Below are 20,741 nucleotides of genomic sequence, written 5' to 3'. Positions count from 1 at the left end.
GCATAAGAAAGTTAAAACTGTTTCTGGATTTATAGTATGTCTGTTATAATAGAAACAAATGTACACCATGTTCTGTACAGAAATATGCAAAAAGAGATCATATAAAATCTGTTGTGGCTGAAAGAGTTTTCAGGAATGCACAGAAGACAAGTGATCAGTAGCAGGCATGATTCATCATCTATTTAGCAATGGTCATGGCAAAAAATCTACTAGAATCACTTTAAATACAGCGCATTTTCTCAGTTCTTCATCTTAAAATAGCCTACACACCCCATCCAACAGAAAGCTGCAAAAAAAATGCAGTGAAATTACATCTCACCTCTTTCCACAATGAGGAAGAAAGGAGAGTAATTTCATTAATATAAGCCACACCATTTTGACTAAAATTTTGGTCCCAACCCGGAAGTGCAGCTTATAATCAGATGCGGCCAATATACGAACAAAGTTCAGAAATTTGCCAACCTGGAAATATGAGCCCGTCGCCCCAGAGGGGCGGCGCAGAGCGGCAGCAGGCATGACCCAGCCCCGGAGGGGCTGTGCGGGCCGGCGGCAGGCATAGCCCGCCCCTGGGGAGGCATCATGGAGCAGCGGCAGGCATAGCCCGGCCCTGGGGAGGCGGCCCCAAGCCAGGCCCGCCTGGCCCCAAACCTGTAAACCCGCGATCCTGCCATTCTGTTACTAATTGGCAACTTTGTGAAAGTTGCACACGGATCCTCGCTGCGAACGAAAGTGTGGCTAATAATTAGGCACGGCTTATAGATGGACAAAGAACGAAATGTTGCCGACACCCGGACATGCAGCTTATAATCAGTGCGGCTTATAATCATGAAATTACTGCACTTGTGTTCTGAAGCTGGTGGCTGAGGCACCATTGAATGGAAGTCAGGCGTGTGGGCAGCCTTTTCCTGAAGATCTTGATATTGTGCTTACAGGCTGAATTTCAGTGAATTTACTTGTTCTTGTGGCTTGTGAACCTGAATGTAGCCAGTCCTGAAATAACTGTGAACACTTTATTTGGAAATTTGCATGGAATATGACATTTTTAGTTGCAATTATGGCTGCTCCTTCACAATATCTGAAAGTGTTCCTTACAAAAAGCAGACTTCCTTGGAATACCTCCAGATGCCTTCAGAATTGGAATTTCTGAGCAGATCAGCAGAATCCATGAGTATCTTGCTGTGACCAAGGAAGCAAGAAAACCTGAAATTAAGCATCCCAAGCCTTTCTCTGTTGCCGTGATTTAGGCCAGTCACAGAGAAAGCATTTGAAGCCTTGAGGAAGTTCTGGCTTACCACATAGCTGATGAAAAGTAATGAGACCATCTGGCCTTCTTAATAACTGAAATCATCTATGCCAGCTTCAGAGAAGACAACATTCCATCATTCCTAAGCATGCCTAGCTAATTTTGGATAAGTGTACATTCCTTGCCAATGCCCTCATAAATTTTACCTGTGCTTTTTCCTATCTCATCTCTTGTTCTGTCTCATTGATTTAGCAAGATTGCAGAGTAGTTGATGGGAACTCACTTTCTCTAGTATCTTGATTCTCTTAGAATGTGTATACCATGAGTAAGCTCCAAGTGAAATAACAAATGTAAACTTCTTGTTGTTAATGTCACTTCAGCATTTCACAGTGTAGGTACAGCCTGTGCAAGGTAGAAATACAATGTACATTCACTCTTCTAGGAGGTATGACATAGGGCTATGCCCTTTACCTCACCTGGATATCTTTATTCCTCTTCATTATCCAGGATTTCTGAGAACAATTGAACTCCACAGAAGTGATGCTGTACAATTCAAGCTTGCAGTGAGATTTAAATGCTATGTATTTTCCTTAAAATATTATTTATTAATGCTAATATGTTTGAATTTTAATTATTTCAAGATATGGAATTCCAGACTAGATTATTCCATTTGTTCTAATGGTGCATGCTTTGTCTAATTCCACTGAGATGAGTTGAAATACTTTGGAATTCTTCAGTTGGAATCCAATCTGCAAATACCACTAGCTGCTGAGGTAAAAGCAGCTGTTATTTTTATATGCATTCTAAGATAGATAGATAGATATGGGTTTTTTCCCCAACAGTGTTTATTTTGCTATCAAAAATTGGAAGAGGCTTTTTTTTTTTCTGTCCCAACAGAGTGAAACACATTTGAAGAAAAGGGAGAAGGTTACTGTGAAAGACTTCAGCAGAACAAATTTTTGGTTTTGCAAACAAACCACTGCTCAAAAAAAATTTTAGCCACTTGTCAAGACATGGTCAGCATCCATGCTGAAGGATTAATCTCACAATTGTAATTCTGTGATAAATGTATGTCAATTTCAAAATTTCCTGCATGGAAAATGGAAATAATTTGTTTTATCAAATAGCAGCTAATCCTAACTTTGCATAATTCATGATTTTTATGTTGATGTGGTATTTTTCAAACAGGAATCATTATTTTGTTTTGAGCATTCCTACTTAAAAATTTTTATACTTCATGGCTCATTCCTATTGCTCTTAAGATTCTGTACTAGCTTTTGTGATCTTAATTTCCTCAAGGACTCTTATTATGTATTAGGGTTGGGCATATTTTATTACATCGTATAGAGGCACGTTTACATATGCAAACTCACAAGTCATTATTGCTCATGCAGTTAGACCCACTGAAGTAAAGAAGAACATTTATCTGAATAGAGGCATGCAAAATGAACTCCCAAACATCCCAAGGTATGAAATTTAATCTTGTTAGCATAAATCTGGTTTGGGACTGCATGAGAGAACCTGCATGCATCTGTTTAATCCCTGGGGTTTTTACATCATTTCTCTGAATTAAGTTAATATGATCCACACTTTCCCCCTCCTCCCTGTTTCTTTTGAATCATGAGAAAGTTTAAGATGTTGCTTGTGATACATTTAAAAGATCAATCCACAGCAAGTCTTCTGAATTAAGTTATTGTACAGTATACTTCAGAACATTAATAGCAATAAACAAATAAATGAAAATAAACAAAATAATACAAACAAATCTATTCAGGCATCAGGAAGATAAACAAACCTATTCAAGTACCATTGTTAAAGCAACCTGATGACTTGGTCTCTTCAAAAAATTAATGACTTCCAAAAAGTGAGGAGAACAAGTCAGGCAGGCTGGTAACCTGATAGGACACACCATCCATTACTTTCTTTGTCTTCCTGACTGTTTCATCTCACTAAGAATTATTTTTAATACCAAGAAGTTTCAGAGGTTTAGCTTGCAGTCTGTTGACTCCAGAATTACTCTAACAATGTATACTTGGTTGTCATTTGTGCACGTATTCAATGTCAGATTGCAAGGCTGCAAAACTCCTTTTGCAAGGAAGCAGTTGCGATGGTTTCCAATGTGTACTGTTGGCACCTCACACACAAACAGCTGTCTGCTTCTATTTCCACTTCTGGCTTTGCCCATCTGATCTGGCTGAGGCCTAGAAACAAACTTAACTATTCCTATGATCTGCTTCAGCAGAAGAGAGGTACTAGATTAGATCTCCACAGGCTGTTTTGCACTGCCCCCAGTATCTGCCAGTATCTCCCTTTAGAGGTGCTCTGGCCTCAGGGTCATGGTTTTGGCCTGCTCTGGGTAGTTGAGTAATGTGAATTGAATTCTACACTTAGCTTTCCCTTTGTAGCATGATCATCAAGCTAAAAGCAATGAATAATTTAAATTCTTCAAGTCAATCTTTAAAATCATATTTCTCACTCCTCCCTGATATGTTCCTTCAAGAAAGAGAGCGTACGGAATTATACCTAAGACGGCAAATTTAGATTTTCTTCTTTCATTACTTGCTACTTAGAAGTAAAAGCACAAACAGTGACGTTCTGTTAAATAGCTTGGAAAGATTTTGACACTTTTATTTCAAGCAAGACTGCAGAAGTAAAGCATCATGCAAATCATTCAACACTATGAATTTGTAACAAAATTCAGAATGACATCTTACTTTTTATAAGCTTCATTTTTATAATTTTTTAGGATTCAGTATTGTGATATTTCAAAGACATTTAAATAGAGAAGCCTTTGTTTTGGCATGAGAGGACAATAAAAATGGTAATATATTGGCAAATAGATGAATACTAAATTACATAGAGACAAGAGTTTGCTATTCAAAGGCATTCAGAACTTTTAAAATTAATCACACAATCACAGAAGCACAGAATGGGTAAAGTCAGAAGGTACCACAGTTGATCATGTGGTTCAACCTTCCTGCTTAAGCAAGGTCATCCCAGAGGACATGACACAGAAATGTGTCCAGACCATTATTGAATACCTCCAGTGAGGGAGACTTCACAACCTCTCTGTGCAATCTGTTCTAGTGCTCAGTCACCTTCACAGTGAAGAATTTCTTCCTCATGTTCAGGTGGAATTTTCTGTGCCTCAGTCTCTGTCTGTTGCCTCTTGTCCTGTTGCTTGGTATCATTGACATCCTGCCTTCAGGTACTTATATACAGTAATTTCACGAATACAAGCCGCACCAATTTGACCAAAATTTTGGTGGAAACCCGGAAGTGCGGCTAATATTCCGGGGCGGCTAATCTATTAACAAAATTCTAAAAGCTGCCAACACGGAAGTGAGAGCCCGCGGCAGCCCCAAGCCAAGCTGGAGCCCGGCCGGCCCCGGCAGAGGTGGGAAAGCCTGGCAGAGGCGGGGCCAGCAGTGTGGGGGCGGGCGGCAGAGCCTGAGCCAGCAGGGCGGGGCAGGGAGGGCGGCAGAGCCTGAGCCAGCATGGCGGGGGAGCCCGGGAGAACTGGGGCTAGCAGTGCAGGGGAGCATGGCAGAAGCAGGAAGGCCGGCGGGTGGGGCTGCCTGGCAGCGGGGGAAGCCCAGCATAATCGGGGCCAGCAGCGTGGGGGAGCCCGGCGGTGCGGGGGCCTGCAGTGCCGGCCAGGGCGAGGAAACGCGGCGGCGGTGCAGACGGGAGGGGGCGGCCGGCGAGCCTGGTGGCGGCGGCGGCAGCCCTGCCGGCGGGGCGAGCGAAAGCGGCGCTCGCGAAGCGCCGCCGCCGCTCGCGGAAGCGCCGCCGCCGCGAGCGAAGCGCCGCCGCCGCGAGCGAAGCGCCGCCGCCGCCGCGAGCGAAGCGCCGCCGCCGCTCGCGGAAGCGCCGCCACCGCTCGCGAAGCGCCGCCGCCGCGAGCGGAGGCGCCGCCGCCGCTCGCGGAGGCGCCGCCGCCGCTCGCGGAAGCGCCGCCGCCGCGAGCGAAGCGCCGCCGCCGCGAGCGAAGCGCCGCCGCCGCTCGCGGAGGCGCCGCCGCCGCTCGCGAAGCGCCGCCGCCGCTCGCGAAGGCGCCGCCGCCGCTCGCGAAGCGCCGCCGCCGCTCGCGGAAGCGCCGCCGCCGCCGCGAGCGAAGCGCCGCCGCCGCCGCGAGCGAAGCGCCGGCGCCGCTGGCGGAAGCGCCGCCGCCGCGAGCGAAGCGCCGCCGCCGCTCGCGGAAGCGCCGCCGCCGCGAGCGAAGCGCCGCCGCTGCGAGCGAAGCGCCGCCGCCGCTCGCGGAAGCGCCGCCGCCGTGAGCGAAGCGCCGCCGCCGCCGCGAGCGAAGCGCCGCCGCTGCGAGCGAAGCGCCGCCGCCGCTCGCGGAAGCGCCGCCGCCGCGAGCGAAGCGCCGCTGCCGCTCGCGAAGCGCCGCAGCCGCGAGCGAAGCGCCGCCGCCGCTCGCGGAAGCGCCGCCGCCGCGAGCGAAGCGCCGCCGCCGCGAGCGAAGCGCCGGCGTCGCGAGGCGCGGCGCTCGCGAGGCGCGGCGCGGGGCGAGCGAAAGCGGCAGCGGGGCGGGCGGCGAGCCCGGCGGCGGCAGCCCTGCCAGCCGGGCGAGCGAACGCGGTAGCGGGGCGGTGCTGACGGGAGAGGGGGGCCAGCGAGCCCGGCGGCGGCGGCAGCACCAGCCGGCCAGCCCCGCCGAGCCGTGGCGCTGAGCTGGGCCACCTGGCCCCGTCGGCAACCTTGAGCGGGCCGAGCCTTCCTGGCCCCGCCCCGAGCCAGTAAAGCCCGCTATGCCGCGATCCTGTTACTAATTGGCCAATTTGTGAAAGCTGCGCACGGATTCTCGCGACGAACGAAAGTGCGGCTAATATTCGGGGTGCGGCTTATCTATTGACAAAGACAGCAACATTGTCGAGGCACCGGGGGTGCGGCTTATAATCCGTGCGGCTTGTATTCGTGAAACTACTGTACATTAATGAGGTCCCCTTTTAGTTGTCTCTTCTCAAGGCTTAACAGGCCCAGCTCCCTCAGCCTGTCTTAATAAGAGAGAGGATACAGCCCCTTATTCATCTTCATTGCTCTCCCTTGGGCCTGCTTCAGGAGCTCCATGTCACTCTTGTCCTGAGGAGCCCAGAACAGACACAGCACTCCAGATGTGCCTCACCTGGGCTGAGCAGAGGGTCAGGATCACCTCTTTCCACCTGCTGGCAATGCTTTCACCAATGCACCTGAGGAGACCATTGGCTACCTTGGCCACAAGGGCTCACTGCTGGCTCATGGACAGCTTGTTGTCCACCAGGACCCACAGGTCCTTCTCTGCAGAGCTGCTTTCCAGCTACTCCCAGCCTGTACTGATGCAGGGGGTTATTCTTCCCCAGGCACAGGACCCTGCAACCGCCTTTGTTGAATTCCAAGGAGAAAAGACTGTTAACCAATAGGTATTCTATTACTGAGAATTCACATTGAGGCACTCTTCACATTGTAATATAGGTCTGAATGGAAAATTACACAGTCTTTAAAATAAAATTTGTTCTACTTCAGCCTCTTAAGTATGTGATTGTAAATAAGCTGATGTTTATTTACAATCACATACTTTTTAAATGTGTGGTCATCCCGAAGTTGTATACCCAAAACAGTTTTAGAACTCTCTTTGCTCATCTTTCCATGTATGTATGTATTTCATTTATTGAATAATATTCTGTGATGCTGGAAGTGCCTGGAATTGTAAAACTATGGCAGCATGAGGCTTGGCCCTTTATACTGTTTCTCACAGGCCACACAATGAAAACCCACTGTTGTATAAGCATGACAATATAAAAAGCATCAAACATTTATTTCCTGTTTTTTTAGGGGCCAAGCATATAAATGTAGCTATAGCCCTTTTTCCTGAGGTCATTTATTGGATAGTCTTTAGTGACTCCAAGGAATGGCTGATGTTTTTAAGATGAGTTTTAAATATCACTATTTGTTGCAATGAAAGACTTACTAATGCACTTATCACTACAGAATTCCATGGACAACTATGCCTACAGAGTTTGTTTGAGCAGTGTCAAATTTTCATGGGTAATCTATGTATTTTGAAGAGACTGTGCTCTCAGGCACAATTCTAAGGCATGAAGCATGTCAAAACAAGCTTTATTTATTTGCTGAGTACCCAGATTCAGTGTTTATAAGTGTGATTTCATTGCTCTCTTGTACATTGCATGGTCTTGCAGTACTTAACTGGGTAAAAATATTAGTTAAGTAACAAGATGTGCAAACTTCAGGGTATCATCAAAGCCTGGAGACAACCAAACATGTACAAACAGAAAGAGTTTTACTATGGGCAAAATTCAAATGTTACATCAGCTGTAATGCTCTTGAGGCCAATAAATATAATTTGAAAGTGAATTGGTGTCTGACACTTTGGGGAGTTGTCCCCTCTCTAAGTTATGTTCCAGTGTGGTGTGACCATTTAGGGCTCTTCTCATATATTAATACTTGGCATTTGAAGACATAGCTTTTATATTTTTATGAGTATTTACTAGATGTTCTTTTCCACATTACTTTGAGATTCATACCTGATCTTAAATTGGAAAAAACATCTTAGATGACTTTTTCAAACTGAGTTGCAAAACGTCAGCATGTTGGATTGTTGCATTCTTACCTAGGGCACAGATTACAGTAATTTCACGAATACAAGCCGCACCAATTTGACCAAAATTTTGGTGGAAACCCGGAAGTGCGGCCAATATTCAGGGGCGGCTAATACATTAACAAAATTCTAAAAGCTGCCAACACGGAAGTGAGAGCCCGCGGCAGCCCCAAGCCAAGCTGGAGCCCGGCCGGCCCCGGCAGAGGTGGGAAAGCCTGGCAGAGGCGGGGCCAGCAGTGTGGGGGGCGGGCGGCAGAGCCTGAGCCAGCAGGGCGGGGCAGGGGGGCGGCAGAGCCCAGGCCAGCAGGGCGGGGGAGCCCGGGAGAACTGGGGCTAGCAGTGCAGGGGAGCATGGCAGAAGCAGGAAGGCCGGCGGGTGGGGCTGCCTGGCAGCGGGGGAAGCCCAGTAGAATCGGGGCCAGCAGCGTGGGGGAGCCCGGCGGTGCGGGGGCCTGCAGTGCCGGCCAGGGCGAGGAAACGCAGCGGTGGTGCAGACGGGAGGGGGCGGCCGGCGAGCCCGGCGGCAGCGGCGGCAGCCCTGCCGGCAGGGCTAGCAAACGCGGCGCGGGGTGGCTGGCGAGCCCGGCGGCGGCGGTGGCAGCCCGCCGGCCGGGCGAGCGAACGCGGCGCGGGACGGGCGGCGAGCCCGGCGGCGGCGGCAGCCCTGCCGGCAGGGCTAGCAAACGCGGCGCGGGGCGGTGCTGACGGGAGAGGGGGGCCAGCGAGCCCGGCGGCGGCGGCAGCACCACCCGGCCACCCCCGCCGAGCCGTGACGCTGAGCTGGGCCACCCGGCCCCGTCGGCAACCATGAGCGGGCCGAGCCTGCCTGGCCCCGCCCCGAGCCAGTAAAGCCCGCTATGCCACGATCCTGTTACTAATTGGCCAATTTGTGAAAGCTGCGCACGGATTCTCGCGACGAACGAAAGTGCGGCTAATATTCGGGGTGCGGCTTATCTATTGACAAAGACAGCAACATTGTTGAGGCACCGGAAGTGCGGCTTATAATCCGTGCGGCTTGTATTCGTGAAACTACTGTATTCCTGTCAACATAACTTTTGACAGAAAAGGAATAGTAAGTCAGCCACTTGCCCTTATTGCTGAAAGAAATAAATCCTCCCTTGTTCCATGAAATTAGACTGTTTTTGCAACTTTAAAATTTACAAAATAATAGTGTCTCAGGAGTTTTTCACAGCAAAACAGTGATTTTGGTGGGATTTGAAAGGATGCAGTAATTTGTCCAACTTTCACATGCCTTTGTCCCACAAGTCAGAAAAACTTCTCTCCAAACACTGCAGTAGCTTTGCCAGATGAAATCTTCATTGACCAACACTGATAAAAAGGCAACACTTGGGAATGAGGCTCCTCTGCATAAAAAGTCAGAAGCTCAGTTTCATTTAGTTATATCAGAAAGGCCTTTTCTCTTTGACCATTTCTTTTGCTTCCATTCCTGAATGTATTTTTTTCCCTAGCAATATTGCTTCTGTGTGGTTTCTCTGCTGAGTTTCTTTTCCACTTGATTTCAAACTCCTAGTCTGCAGATTGATGATCCATGATGAAATGTCTTTGTGGTTGTGAATTGTCTAATGCCCTAGTTTTCTTTCACATTAAAAAAAAAAAAGAAAAAAAAAAAGAAAATAACTAGTTCTATTAAAAAATGCAGTTTCATTGTATATTTTTCAGAAGCATTTTGATTACTAAGAATGCAACCAGGCAGTGCAATAGATGTAAGATGAAAAATTTAAGAGTGAGTGGAGTTCTGTAAAATGATCCATGAGATCTGCTGTGCATTAGTGCATGTGACAGTGTTCCAGCTGGTCTGATTCTATGACATTTCCCTGATTTTGATCCCGTCTCCCAAGACTGATGGGTCCTGCTCCTTGCCCTCTCTCTTCTCCTTACATTGCCTGAACAGAAATTGCTTTTCATATATACACCACTACCATACATGAACTATTATATTTTTCTTGTTTAAAGCAGTGGTGGCCATTTTTGCTCTGAAATGACATCTCAGTGTGCTCCTTCTCTGCTCATTTCAGTCTGCTTGAAATGCTTTGTGTGTTTTGCATGAAGTCAAACAATTCTTTTGATACTTGACCCCACAGATTACTGACAGCCCAGTTCCCCATGACTTCTGATGCTGTGTAACACTATCCTGCTCCAAAAAATTCTGTTTAAAATAACACGATCCAGGAATTTAGCACGAATCCGGCAACTCATAGCCATGCTAAGCAGTATTCTGTTTCACAAGTGGTCCCTTTGAAGTCATTTGAGTTACACATTCTTACATCATGTCTGAACTCGGTCCACTGTGTTTACAACATGCGTATTTGATATTGCACAGTGGGTGTACATAAGTTAAAAAATAATAAAACTTTTATTACTTTGAGTAGTGTGCACATTAAAGAACAGATTTTCATTTGCAGCAAGGCTCTTTGTGCTCTTTTGCCTATGCAAAAGGCCTTAAAACTGGCATAAATTTCATTAAAGACCTGTTGAAAAATCTCTTTTCACAGCCAATGCTGAATAAAATGGTGCTGCATGTAAACCAAAATGGAACCCTTCCCAAAGAAGATTTTTTATTTTCAAGGCACTATTTTCAGCTTTTTTAATTCTATTTTACTGTAATAAAAATACAATAGAATTAATCACTGCAACTTTTTTTTTATTACTTTTAATGTACCATCTTGTTTTAGACCTTCTATGATTAGCAGTTGACCTTTTTTATCCTTGTGAGTTTCAATCACAAGCACTTTTTCTATTTACCTGCAAGCAATGTTCAGTATGAACAGTGAAAAGGCTGCTTATTTCTTGAATTACCTCAAAGAAGCAAGACCAAAAAGGATTAAACTAAGAACATAATGTTAATGGGATTTTGGTTTTTTAAATTTTCATTTTTTATTTCTGCTTCCCAGCTTGGGAAAGGAAGGAAAGTTTTAAAAACATATTTTTGAAGAACATTGAGGTAGATTTTGTGTCTACACCTTCTCAAATCTTTGTTTTGTTTTTAAGCTCCAGTTCTGGAAAATAAGCATTTAAGCAGCAACAAAAATAATCTACTAAAGCCTCAGGAATCTGGACAGTCTGTGTTGATGAGCCAAAGCTCAACAACGTGAAGGGCCTTGGGTCACAACAACCTCTAGTAGAGCTCCAGACTGGGAGAAGAGCAGCTGGAAAGCTGCCCAGTGGAAAAAGAACTGGTGGTGCTGGTTGTCAGCAGCTGAACATGAGCCAGCAGTGTGCCCAGGTGACCAAGAAGACCAATGGCATCCTGACCTATATCAGGAGTAGTGTGGCCAACAGGACCAGGAAAGTGATTGTGCCCCTGTACTCAGCCCCTTGGTGGGGCTGCACCTCAAATCTTGTGTTCAGTTTTGGGCCCCTTATTGTAAGAAAGATATGTAGGTGCCAGAGAAAGCTGAGAGAATGGCAGTGGAGCTGGGGAAGGGTCTGAAGCACAAGTCTGATGAGGAGAGGCTGAAGGAGCTGGTGCTTAGCCTGGAGAAAAGGAGGAGACTGAAGCAGGATCTTATCACTCTCTACAACTACGTGAAAAGAGGTTGTAGTGAGGTAGAGGTCAACTTCTTCCAGGTAACAAGTGCCAGGATGAGAGGAAATGGTCTTAAATTGAACCAGGAATGGTTTGGATTGAATATTAGAAATCCTTTCTTCACTGAATGGGTGTCCAGGCATTGGAACTGGTTTCCCAGAGACGTGGTGGAAACACTGACCCTGGAAGTGTCCAAAATCATGTGGATGTGGTACTTGGGGATTTGGTTTAGTGGTGAACCTGGTAGTTCTGGGATCATGATTTGGCTCAGTGGTCTTAGAGGTCTTTTCCAACCTTAGCAATTCTATTCTTCAGCTTCTACAGAAAAAATAAATAGCTAGAAATAGCGTAAGTGTATTAGTTGTTACCTGGTAAAGAAGTATCACCCCTTGAGGATGATGTTGTATTTGAAACACTAGACAAGAACTTGTGGTATCTGGATCCATTTCTTGACTGCAGCACATTCATTGTTTGACTCTTGGTAATTCATTTAGTCTCTGTTCACCTCTCTACTGGTCTGTCAACCTGTCTGTCCAATTGTCTGTTAATCCCTCTGCCTTGTAGAGGTATGGCACTTATTACACTTATGCTTTGTGTACAGGATTCTACCTAATACCTGTAGGGATTTTCTAGAGTAGGAAAATGTTATTATCATATATTATGTTATTGTCAGTCTTCCCTAACTTTTCATATTATTATCCCCACCACAAAAAACAAAATGGCTGTTGCAAATCTCAAGGGAGAAACCCTGCATGTGAAACCAATATATACCTGTACAACCATGTTTGAAGATCTTTTAGTAAGAGATTTCCTGCCTTGACAGAAAATATTTTGTTTCTGCTGTATAGAATGTTTATTCATACACAGCTAGTTTACAGCTTTTTTAGATGGTTTCTGAATACATCCTTCTCATCTTCCTTATTATTTTTTAACTGGGAAAATAGGCAATGTATTGGAAATTTTTCTTTATGTGCTGTAGGCTGCACTTAAACATTGAGGTCTCAGTAATTTATGTTTTTAATGGATAGAGGTTTTTCCTTTTGGGTCATTTTCACAGAGAAACCTAGGTTGTCCAAACATATTCTGAAATACGTTGGGGGATTATGGTTTCAACACATGCATGCCTTGGGCCAAAGTATGAGTAACATGAAATTTTTTATTCCATTCCATGAACAAACCACTGTTTTGTGGTGTAATACAAAACATATCTAAGCAGTTTAGATCACTATCAGGCATTACAACGTTAGGTTTTCTATTTATGTGACTACCCAAAGCTCATTAGAAACTCATTTTGTAGCTCTAGGGAAGTAAGAATAAAAAGCAGTGAAAAATAGTACATTGTATTCCGTTCTAATTATACTCTATTTACTGTACTTACTAATACATATCAAGTGTATAATTTTATAGTTGCTGAGCCCAACTTCCAAAACTTGTGAAGTCCAGGATTGTTCATAAAACTGTTGTGCATGCAACTAAACTGTGCAACTTTGATTGGACAGACTAGCTTTTTGTGCATGCAGGCAGATGGTTAATTACTGGTGCCTTCGTGTCATATGAATGTCCTTGAAGTGCGGTGTTCTCCAGTTCCTCCTCTTCACCTGCTCTTGGACCCACAAGAAAGTTGGTGGTTGCCAGGCCCAAAGGGATTATCAAGAGGAGACAGATCTGAAATATCAAAAAACACTTGCAAATAAAAGAGCTCGGATTTTCTCAGATGGATTATCACTATTCAGGTCTACACTCTGACTGCTGGTGTGAATCTCTTTATAAAAATCACACCAGTGCTCTCCTTTCATGCAGGCAGAGAGGTTTCTTGTCTCCATCAGACTAAGCTTGTGCATGTGGGAAGAATCTGATGTGTTGACATAAGGTATTAATGTATGAGAATGCGATAGACAGTAGAGCAAGGAAGGGGGGCAGGGCATCTTTTCAAGGGACAGTATTTTTAATTGCTTCTTACTGTATTGTAAAGTTTTTCTTTCAAACTGCAGCTCTGTGCCCCCTCTGGCCTATTAGTCTCACCTTTTAATGAAAGGATAAATGCAGAATACAGAACAGACAAGTACTAAATATTCCCCAGTTAAGGGCAGAGAGAGGGAAAAAAAAAATCTATTACCCAATAGAAAAAAACAAGGTTTTGGGCAACCTAGTTAAAACCCAATTATAATCTTCATGCTGTTGCCCCTCACTCACGAAGACTTTTTGTAATAAAAGGAGAAGCTGCATAAAAATGAGTGTTTACTCTTTTTTTAATGTAAAATGAACCATTTCCTCAATAATAAAAAGCTTATCTGTATGTGCATTAGTGGATTAGAAGCACACTTCACAGGTGGTGTAATACACAGGCCTGAAGTACACTCAAGGCATACACTGAATCCTAGTGAGGCACACTCAGTCATGGCTCAGTATATTATAAAAGCATATTTAACAATGTTCTAGATTATATATAATCCAGTTTAAAGTAAGACACGTAAGTGTGTTGTTCTAACAGAACGTGTTTTAGAAGAAAAGCAGTGCATGAAAGTGTTCCCTAAAATTCAGATAGAAGAATCCTTTCTTCATGCTCTCAGTGTAATATATTACAGCAATAAAAGGAAAGGACTATGATGTAGACTGGAAAAAAAAAACAAAACCTGCTACACAAAGTAAATGCCGGTTTATTAGTCTGTCTTCTTGTGTATTTCAGTGCCCATACACCCACATACAGCGAAAAGATGTCACTAAATTAAACCACAGATATTTGTCCCCAGATTGAGGTCACTTTTCACTTCTAGGTTCTCTTCTTATTTATTTTAATTAATGAGTGAAAGCTCTGTTTTTCTTCATCTTTAGCCTTATTTCAGGCTTGCTGTTATGCACCTTGTTATAAATTCCTTGGCTTCCAATCAGGGTTTTATGAGCATGGAGGATTGTATTTAAAAATAAAGATTCTGAACACCCATATGTTTTGAGGTACAATTCCTTTCCTCAGAGGATATGTAAAACATAAAACAAAAAAGCCTGTTTTATTATGGAAATCTGAAAACAATCAATGAGCCTCTTGTTCAAAGTAACACCAGGTCTACTTTAATTTTCAACAAATTCAATTTTCTTTAAAGTGCCGTTTATATGCCCATATTGAATTATAATAGTTAGTAGTAATTTATTGGGGATATTATTCCAGGAATTTTTCTATCTTCTGCCTTTGACCCTAGGGATGCAATAGCAGGGTATAAAGAATGTATGGTGTAGTATGATACAATATATAGTGCAGGAGAAAGACCATTACAGCAGAAAGTTTGTTTAGAAAAGACACACTGATTGTGTTGTCTCAAGTTAAAACAACCAAAAAAAATCACTTCCATAGTGTTTATAAACCATGAGGCTACTATCGACCATCGATTTTTTCCTTTTTTCCCCCCCGTTAAACTGTCTTCAAAGCCAATGCATTTTCTTGCATGATTCTAGAAAAGAATCATTGTAGCAAAAAAATTAAGCAATGTTGGTCCCAATTCAAAACTAGTGGTAACAAATAGAAAGTGTCTGCTGTGGGTTTTGGATGAAGGAAAGAATATTGTTTTTCTGCTAGTTTCTCTGTATAAACTAAAGATTTTGTGACAGGATCTGGGATTTTTTTCTTGTTATTTGAATCTTGAACTCTTTTAATCTTTTCAAGCAGAGCCTTGCCATTATTTTCTTGCAAACTTTTTGTTTAAATATTGCAAGGTACTGTTCATGTTTTCACAGAAACAGAATCCACCAATAGCAATTTCTAAGACTAGGTGTGAAAAGGTTTTATTAGGGCTGTACTTTAGCTTTTTTTTTCTTTTTTTTGTTTTTGGTAGTTGCCTCTTGTAGTATGAGCTGATTTAGAACTGTGGGGAAACTGATATTTACAAACTCTTTTGCATGCTTTATGTCTGGCATCAGACATGTCTTAGTAATAAGTCTCCAGGGACCATTTGAATGAAGAAATGCATCTTCCTTGTCTTCATCATGTGACTGGAATTGAGCCTGTCCAATTCTGTGAAGCTGAAATCTCATCCTTTGAGTTAACCTTAGTCCTTATGTAAGCAAGACTGACCAGGCAGAGCTATTTTTACTCTTGTTTGGGGGATTTCTTTGTACCTGATGATAGAGTGCATTGATATTTGAGGAACATATTACTAAACACAAGACCATTATTTGAGATCTGAAAAATATTTTAAAAACATCAAAACTAACAAATTGATTTATACTAAAATGTCCCTTAGCCTCACACAGGGGTTCAAGGGATAATATATAGTGTTGATGGCCCTTATTCCCTCTCTACAAAGCACTGTTGTAGAAAAGGCCACAAGTCCTGGGAGATAAGATTGTATTTTCTGTGGCCTCACAAAAATTTGATTATTCAATTTCTCTTTTTTCTCTCCTCAACTAGGAGACCCTTTGCCTAACCTTTATCTTTGTACATGTAAGAGTTGACATTTTTGGTTGCCAGGAACAGAAGTGCCAATGTAGCTGATTTAGCAGTGTCATTTCTGCTAGGCCACCCAAAAGACCAGTGAGTTGGCTGTCAGCCTGCAGTCAGGTGTGCTCTGCTTGTAAATGTGCCCTTCTTATGCTGCTGCCATCTTTCCAGAAACACATCATCACTCCTGCACTGTTTTGATAATACAGCATACTCACAGATTGCTGGATCAGCAGCACTCTTTGACAATGTGTTATTGCAATACATAGTGAGAGACAGATATAGTCGGTGTGTTTCACTCCAAGGGTACTTTCATCTCTAGCAGTACAGCTGATCTCAGGACTGCCTTTGGAAAATGTTGAGACAAATAATACTCCATCCTTCAGACTGATCCATGATAGAGGTGTGAAGATGCAACATCTGAGTCACAGAGGGCCTTGTGGCAACTCTAATGGGATTTTTGTGTCATGCTCTCATATCCTCCAGAATCCTTGAGCAACAGTAATTTGTGTTTCTTGTTTTACAGTATAACTAAAAAATCACTGTTTAGTGAGAAGTATTCTTGTTTTGTTGTAATCATTAGGTGGCTTTTAATATGCGGGCAGAGGCAGGCATGAAAACAAAGGGCATCTGAGCTCTGACGACTGGGAGCATGGTAGCAAAGAATAACACTTTGGCACAGCACATTGGTGCTGTACAGGATAACATTTTATGTAACAGGATACAGACCACAGGGCAGGCAATTGGCACCGCAGGAGAGCGCTTTATGTAACAGGAGAGATAATCACCATGTGGCTGGCATCACAGCTTAGTAACACACACAATGACATGGGGAACAATTACATTCTCTCTCTCTCTCTCTCTCTCTCATCCTCTCTCTCTCTCTCCCTTCTCCCCCTCCCGTCGTTACTGAGGGGAAATCCCTTCTTTCCTCTCTGAATAAGTATGTGATATTAGATATATTTACTGGGGGAAGACAGGGATCCAATTCAATTGTGCTAAGCTTTTTGTCTTAATTTATGTATTAAAAGCATACCCTTTGCTCACTTGCTACTGTTTGGGGAGGGGACAGACTAAACAATTCAAAGCTTTTCTAAGAAAAAGAGTGACTTTTAAATCACTACAGTGAGCAATAATTTTTGGCAACACTATTATACTACCAAGAGGCAATTTTAATAAAACAGTCCAGTGCTTCAGAAGCTCCTGAAGCAGTAGCAATTTTAAGGAAATACGAGGATATATTTCTTTCACTGCTTCTCTTTTTAAACCTTTAAAAGAAAACCACAGTGCCCCTTTGGTGCCTCTTAAGTGGACACAACTGTTGATTTAGAAGAAAGACGAGCTGGTCTTTATGGTTAAGCATTTCAGTCCAACACCCTCTTTTAAAAAGCTAAGTACTTTAAGGTTTTGTTTAAGGTTGCTTACTCAAATCCAGAGGGACTGTAAAACGTTGACTGTGGAAAGCTAATCTCCTTACACCAAAGTTTCTTTGGTAGGACTCCAGGAAGGCTTTGGGGCATCCTGATTTCTGTCCGCTCTTTGGCTTATAGTATTTCCTCCTTGTCTACTGAATAGATGAACTATTTTTACTTGCTCATGAACAAATGGCCTGACGTGTGTTTTGCAATCGTTTTTATGCTGGTGTAAATTAATGTATGCCAGTGTCAGGGAAAGCAGAGTGAGTTACTGCAATATCCATTGTTTCTTATCAGACTAGTTATTAGTTGTATTGGATATCAAGTTCTGATGGAGTCTCATAGTTTAGTGTGCCAGAACCTTTCAGATTAAGTTGCGTTCTGTGTATTATTGAAGACTGAAGGGGTAGAATAGAAAGGTAATTATCTCTGGTAGTTTGATGGCTGTCATATGCTTACCTTTTGGAACACATAATTTTTATTCTTCATTTCCAAAATCTGGAACCTGGGCTTATGCCTGTTTTTTACACAGGCAAATACTTAAACATGTACATTTCTAAATTAACCAACTGATCATAAAATTCACTGATTCTTGTAATTTCAGCATTAAGAATATTGGTTAAAATATGTAAGTATTTAGTGCAATACATCAGTAATTCTCATAATTCCAGAATCACAGAATGGCTAAGGCTGGAAGGGTCAGGAGGTTATGTAGTCCAACTTCCCTGCTCAAGCAGATATCTAGTGCTGATGCTAGTGAAAGCAATATGTGAATGCCTGTTTGCAGCATTGTTCCTACTATTCACTGTAAAAATGTATGAAAAAGGTATTACAGTCAAAATTTAAATCAATAAAAGTGAATAATGTAAGTTTATATTACATGCATATAACACAATACTGATACACTGATGCAGCTGAAATCAGACTTAAGATGGACTCAAATGAGGCCAACTGTAACAAGTACAGTAATTTCACGAATACAAGCCGCACCAATTTGACCAAAAGTTTGGTGGAAACCCGGAAGTGCGGCTAATATTCGAGGGCGGCTAATACATGAACAAAATTCTAAAATCTGCCAACACGGAAGTGAGAGCCCGCGGCAGCCCCAAGCCAAGCTGGAGCCCGGCCAGCCCCGGCTGAGGTGGGAAAGCCTGGCAGAGGCGGGACCAGCAGTGTGGGGGTGGGTGGTTGAGCCTGAGCCAGCAGGGCGGGGCAGGGGGGGCGGCAGAGCCCGGGCCAGCAGGGCGGGGGAACCCGGGAGAACTGGGGCTAGCAGTGCAGGGGAGCATGGCAGAAGCAGGAAGGCCGGCGGGTGGGGCTGCCTGGCAGCGGGGGAAGCCCAGTAGAATCGGGGCCAGCAGCGTGGGAGAGCCCGGCGGTGCGGGGGCCTGCAGTGCCGGCCAGGGCGAGGAAACGCGGCGGCAGTGCAGACGGGAGGGGGCGGCCGGCGAGCCCGGCGGCAGCGGCAGCAGCCCTGCCGGCCGGGTGAGCAAACGCGGCGCGGGGCGGCCGGCGTGCCTGGCAGCGGCGGCGGCGGCTGGTCCGCCGGCAGGGCGAGTAAACTCAGCAGCGGGGCGGCCGGCGTGCCTCGCAGCGGCGGCAGCGGCCGGCCTGCTGGCAGGGCGAGTAAACGGAACGGCGGGGCAGTGCTGACGGGAGAGGGGGGCCAGTGAGCCCGGCGGCGGCTGCAGCACCACCCGGCCGGCCCCGTCGGCAACCATGAGCGGGCCGAACCTTCCTGGCCCCGCCCCGAGCCAGTAAACCCCGCTATGCCGCGATCCTGTTACTAATTGGCCAATTTGTGAAAGCTGCGCACGGATTCTCGCTACGAACGAAAGTGCGGCTAATGTTCAGGGTGCGGCTTATCTATTGACAAAGACAGCAACATTGTCGAGGCACCGGAAGTGCGGCTTATACTCCGTGCGGCTTGTATTCGTGAAACTACTGTACATGTGCTTAGAGACTGGTATCTATAGCTCATTTTGGATAGAATGCAACTTCTCTTCAAATCATAGTGAAGATTACTATTCACATGAATAAAATGTAGATTGTATTCTAGGACTGAAATCCTTTCTCTTCCCCTTCCTCGCAATCCATTTTTTGAGTCTCTATGCCTACAAATGACCTCCAAACACAGTATGTATACACCACACGCAACTGACATGTTCATTTCAAAGGTCTTTGTCAAAAAGTGGCCCCCATATGAGGAGGCTCATTACCTTTTAAAGGATACACTGGTGAAAAAAAAAAAAAACCACAACCTTTTTCTTAATTACATGTGTCCAGCTGACAGTTTGAAAAAGCTTGACAGTAATTTTTTTTCCTGTTCAGAATAAGGTTTGGTTTAGCCTCCTCAAAAATTGACCTACAGATGATGTCATTACCCTAATAGGTGAAGTATCCTGGTTTTAAACCCAGCCATGTTTCTTGAAATATTCACCAGAGACAGAAAGAGTAGGGAAAATATATAAGTTTATTACACTTCAGTTACTTATGGCAATTTCCCGTCTATTCCTTTAGTGAGAAAGGAAATTCCAGATTCTGCTTTAGGCTTCTGTCAGAGGTGCTATTAGGAAGTGTACAGGTGGATGGGCTTTACTGGGAGGGTTACAGAGTATAGAACCATTGTAGCAGAATGTATTTGCACTATAGATTTATTCTGTTTTTTTGCAAAGTACACAAGATTTGCTTCTCCTTCAGTCCAGAACACTCTAAATTAACAGATTTTTCAGTATAAAATAGCAGTAGACAAGAATAGACAATTCATTCACAGTTTTCAATAATATAGCTCTTCTATGCCATAAATCTTGCTTCCATCTTGCTCTTCCTTTCCTTGTTTATTATGGCTTTGTACCTAGACTTAGTATATCAGCTAATCCATTGAAAGTTATCACTACTGAAGTACAATAAGGGTCATCTTTTATACCTTTCTTTTTTAAAAAAACAGAAACAAAAAATTTGACGTTTCAGGCAAGTTGGGTTTCCTTTTACACAGTGAAAAATTCCCTCTAGATTTATAGCTCCAAGGATCCTGGTTTCAGAAATGAAAATGTTCCAAGATGAAGGAGAAACACTGAAGCTTAAAACAACAGTGAACAAGAGAGACTTTTCTTCAAAAACCTAGTGAATGTGGTCTTCAAATTGGATGTGTTGTGGAAGTGTACTTGAAAATTTTCCCGGTTGTTCAGTTGTGTAGGAGATTGCGACTTCATAAACACTACAAGCAAAACATTTTTACATGAAAGGGTATTTTTTTCAAGTTGCTAGCTTGTCCTACTGTTTATTTCCAACAGTATCCATAGTATGGGTCTTAGCTGAAAATTTAAAAAAATATATTAAAACAAATATTGAAATTTATTATTATTTTATATATATATATATATACAATTTGAAGTATTCAATATTTTATTTTTATTAAGACATATATTTACAAGTAAAGGCAGTTTTGGGTTTTTTTATCTTGAAAAACTAGTAGAAAACAGGATCTAATATCTAACAATGTTCTC

At 43.7% G+C, this 20,741-nt stretch overlaps 1 protein-coding gene across 9 annotated transcripts in view; it reads left to right on the top strand.

Moving 5' to 3' along the window:
- Positions 1-20,741, top strand: part of SUGCT (succinyl-CoA:glutarate-CoA transferase) — a 348,238-nt gene that overhangs the window by 192,482 nt on the left and 135,015 nt on the right. Inside the window, exon 14 of one of the 9 annotated variants that reach the window (XM_033064645.2) lies at positions 2,638-2,710. The exons of the other annotated variants lie outside the window; for them this stretch is intronic. Within the exon in view, the coding sequence (XP_032920536.1) occupies positions 2,638-2,655 (18 nt within the window). The 3' untranslated portion in view covers positions 2,656-2,710. Of the gene's footprint in view, positions 1-2,637; positions 2,711-20,741 lie in introns of those variants that run through there. 9 annotated transcript variants of the gene reach the window in all.

Source organism: Catharus ustulatus, chromosome 1, assembly GCF_009819885.2.
Source record: "Catharus ustulatus isolate bCatUst1 chromosome 1, bCatUst1.pri.v2, whole genome shotgun sequence".
In the NCBI taxonomy this organism is placed as follows: domain Eukaryota; kingdom Metazoa; phylum Chordata; class Aves; order Passeriformes; family Turdidae; genus Catharus; species Catharus ustulatus.
The sequence above is the reverse complement of the archived record's forward strand: the minus strand, read 5'-3'. Positions and strand labels throughout refer to the sequence as shown.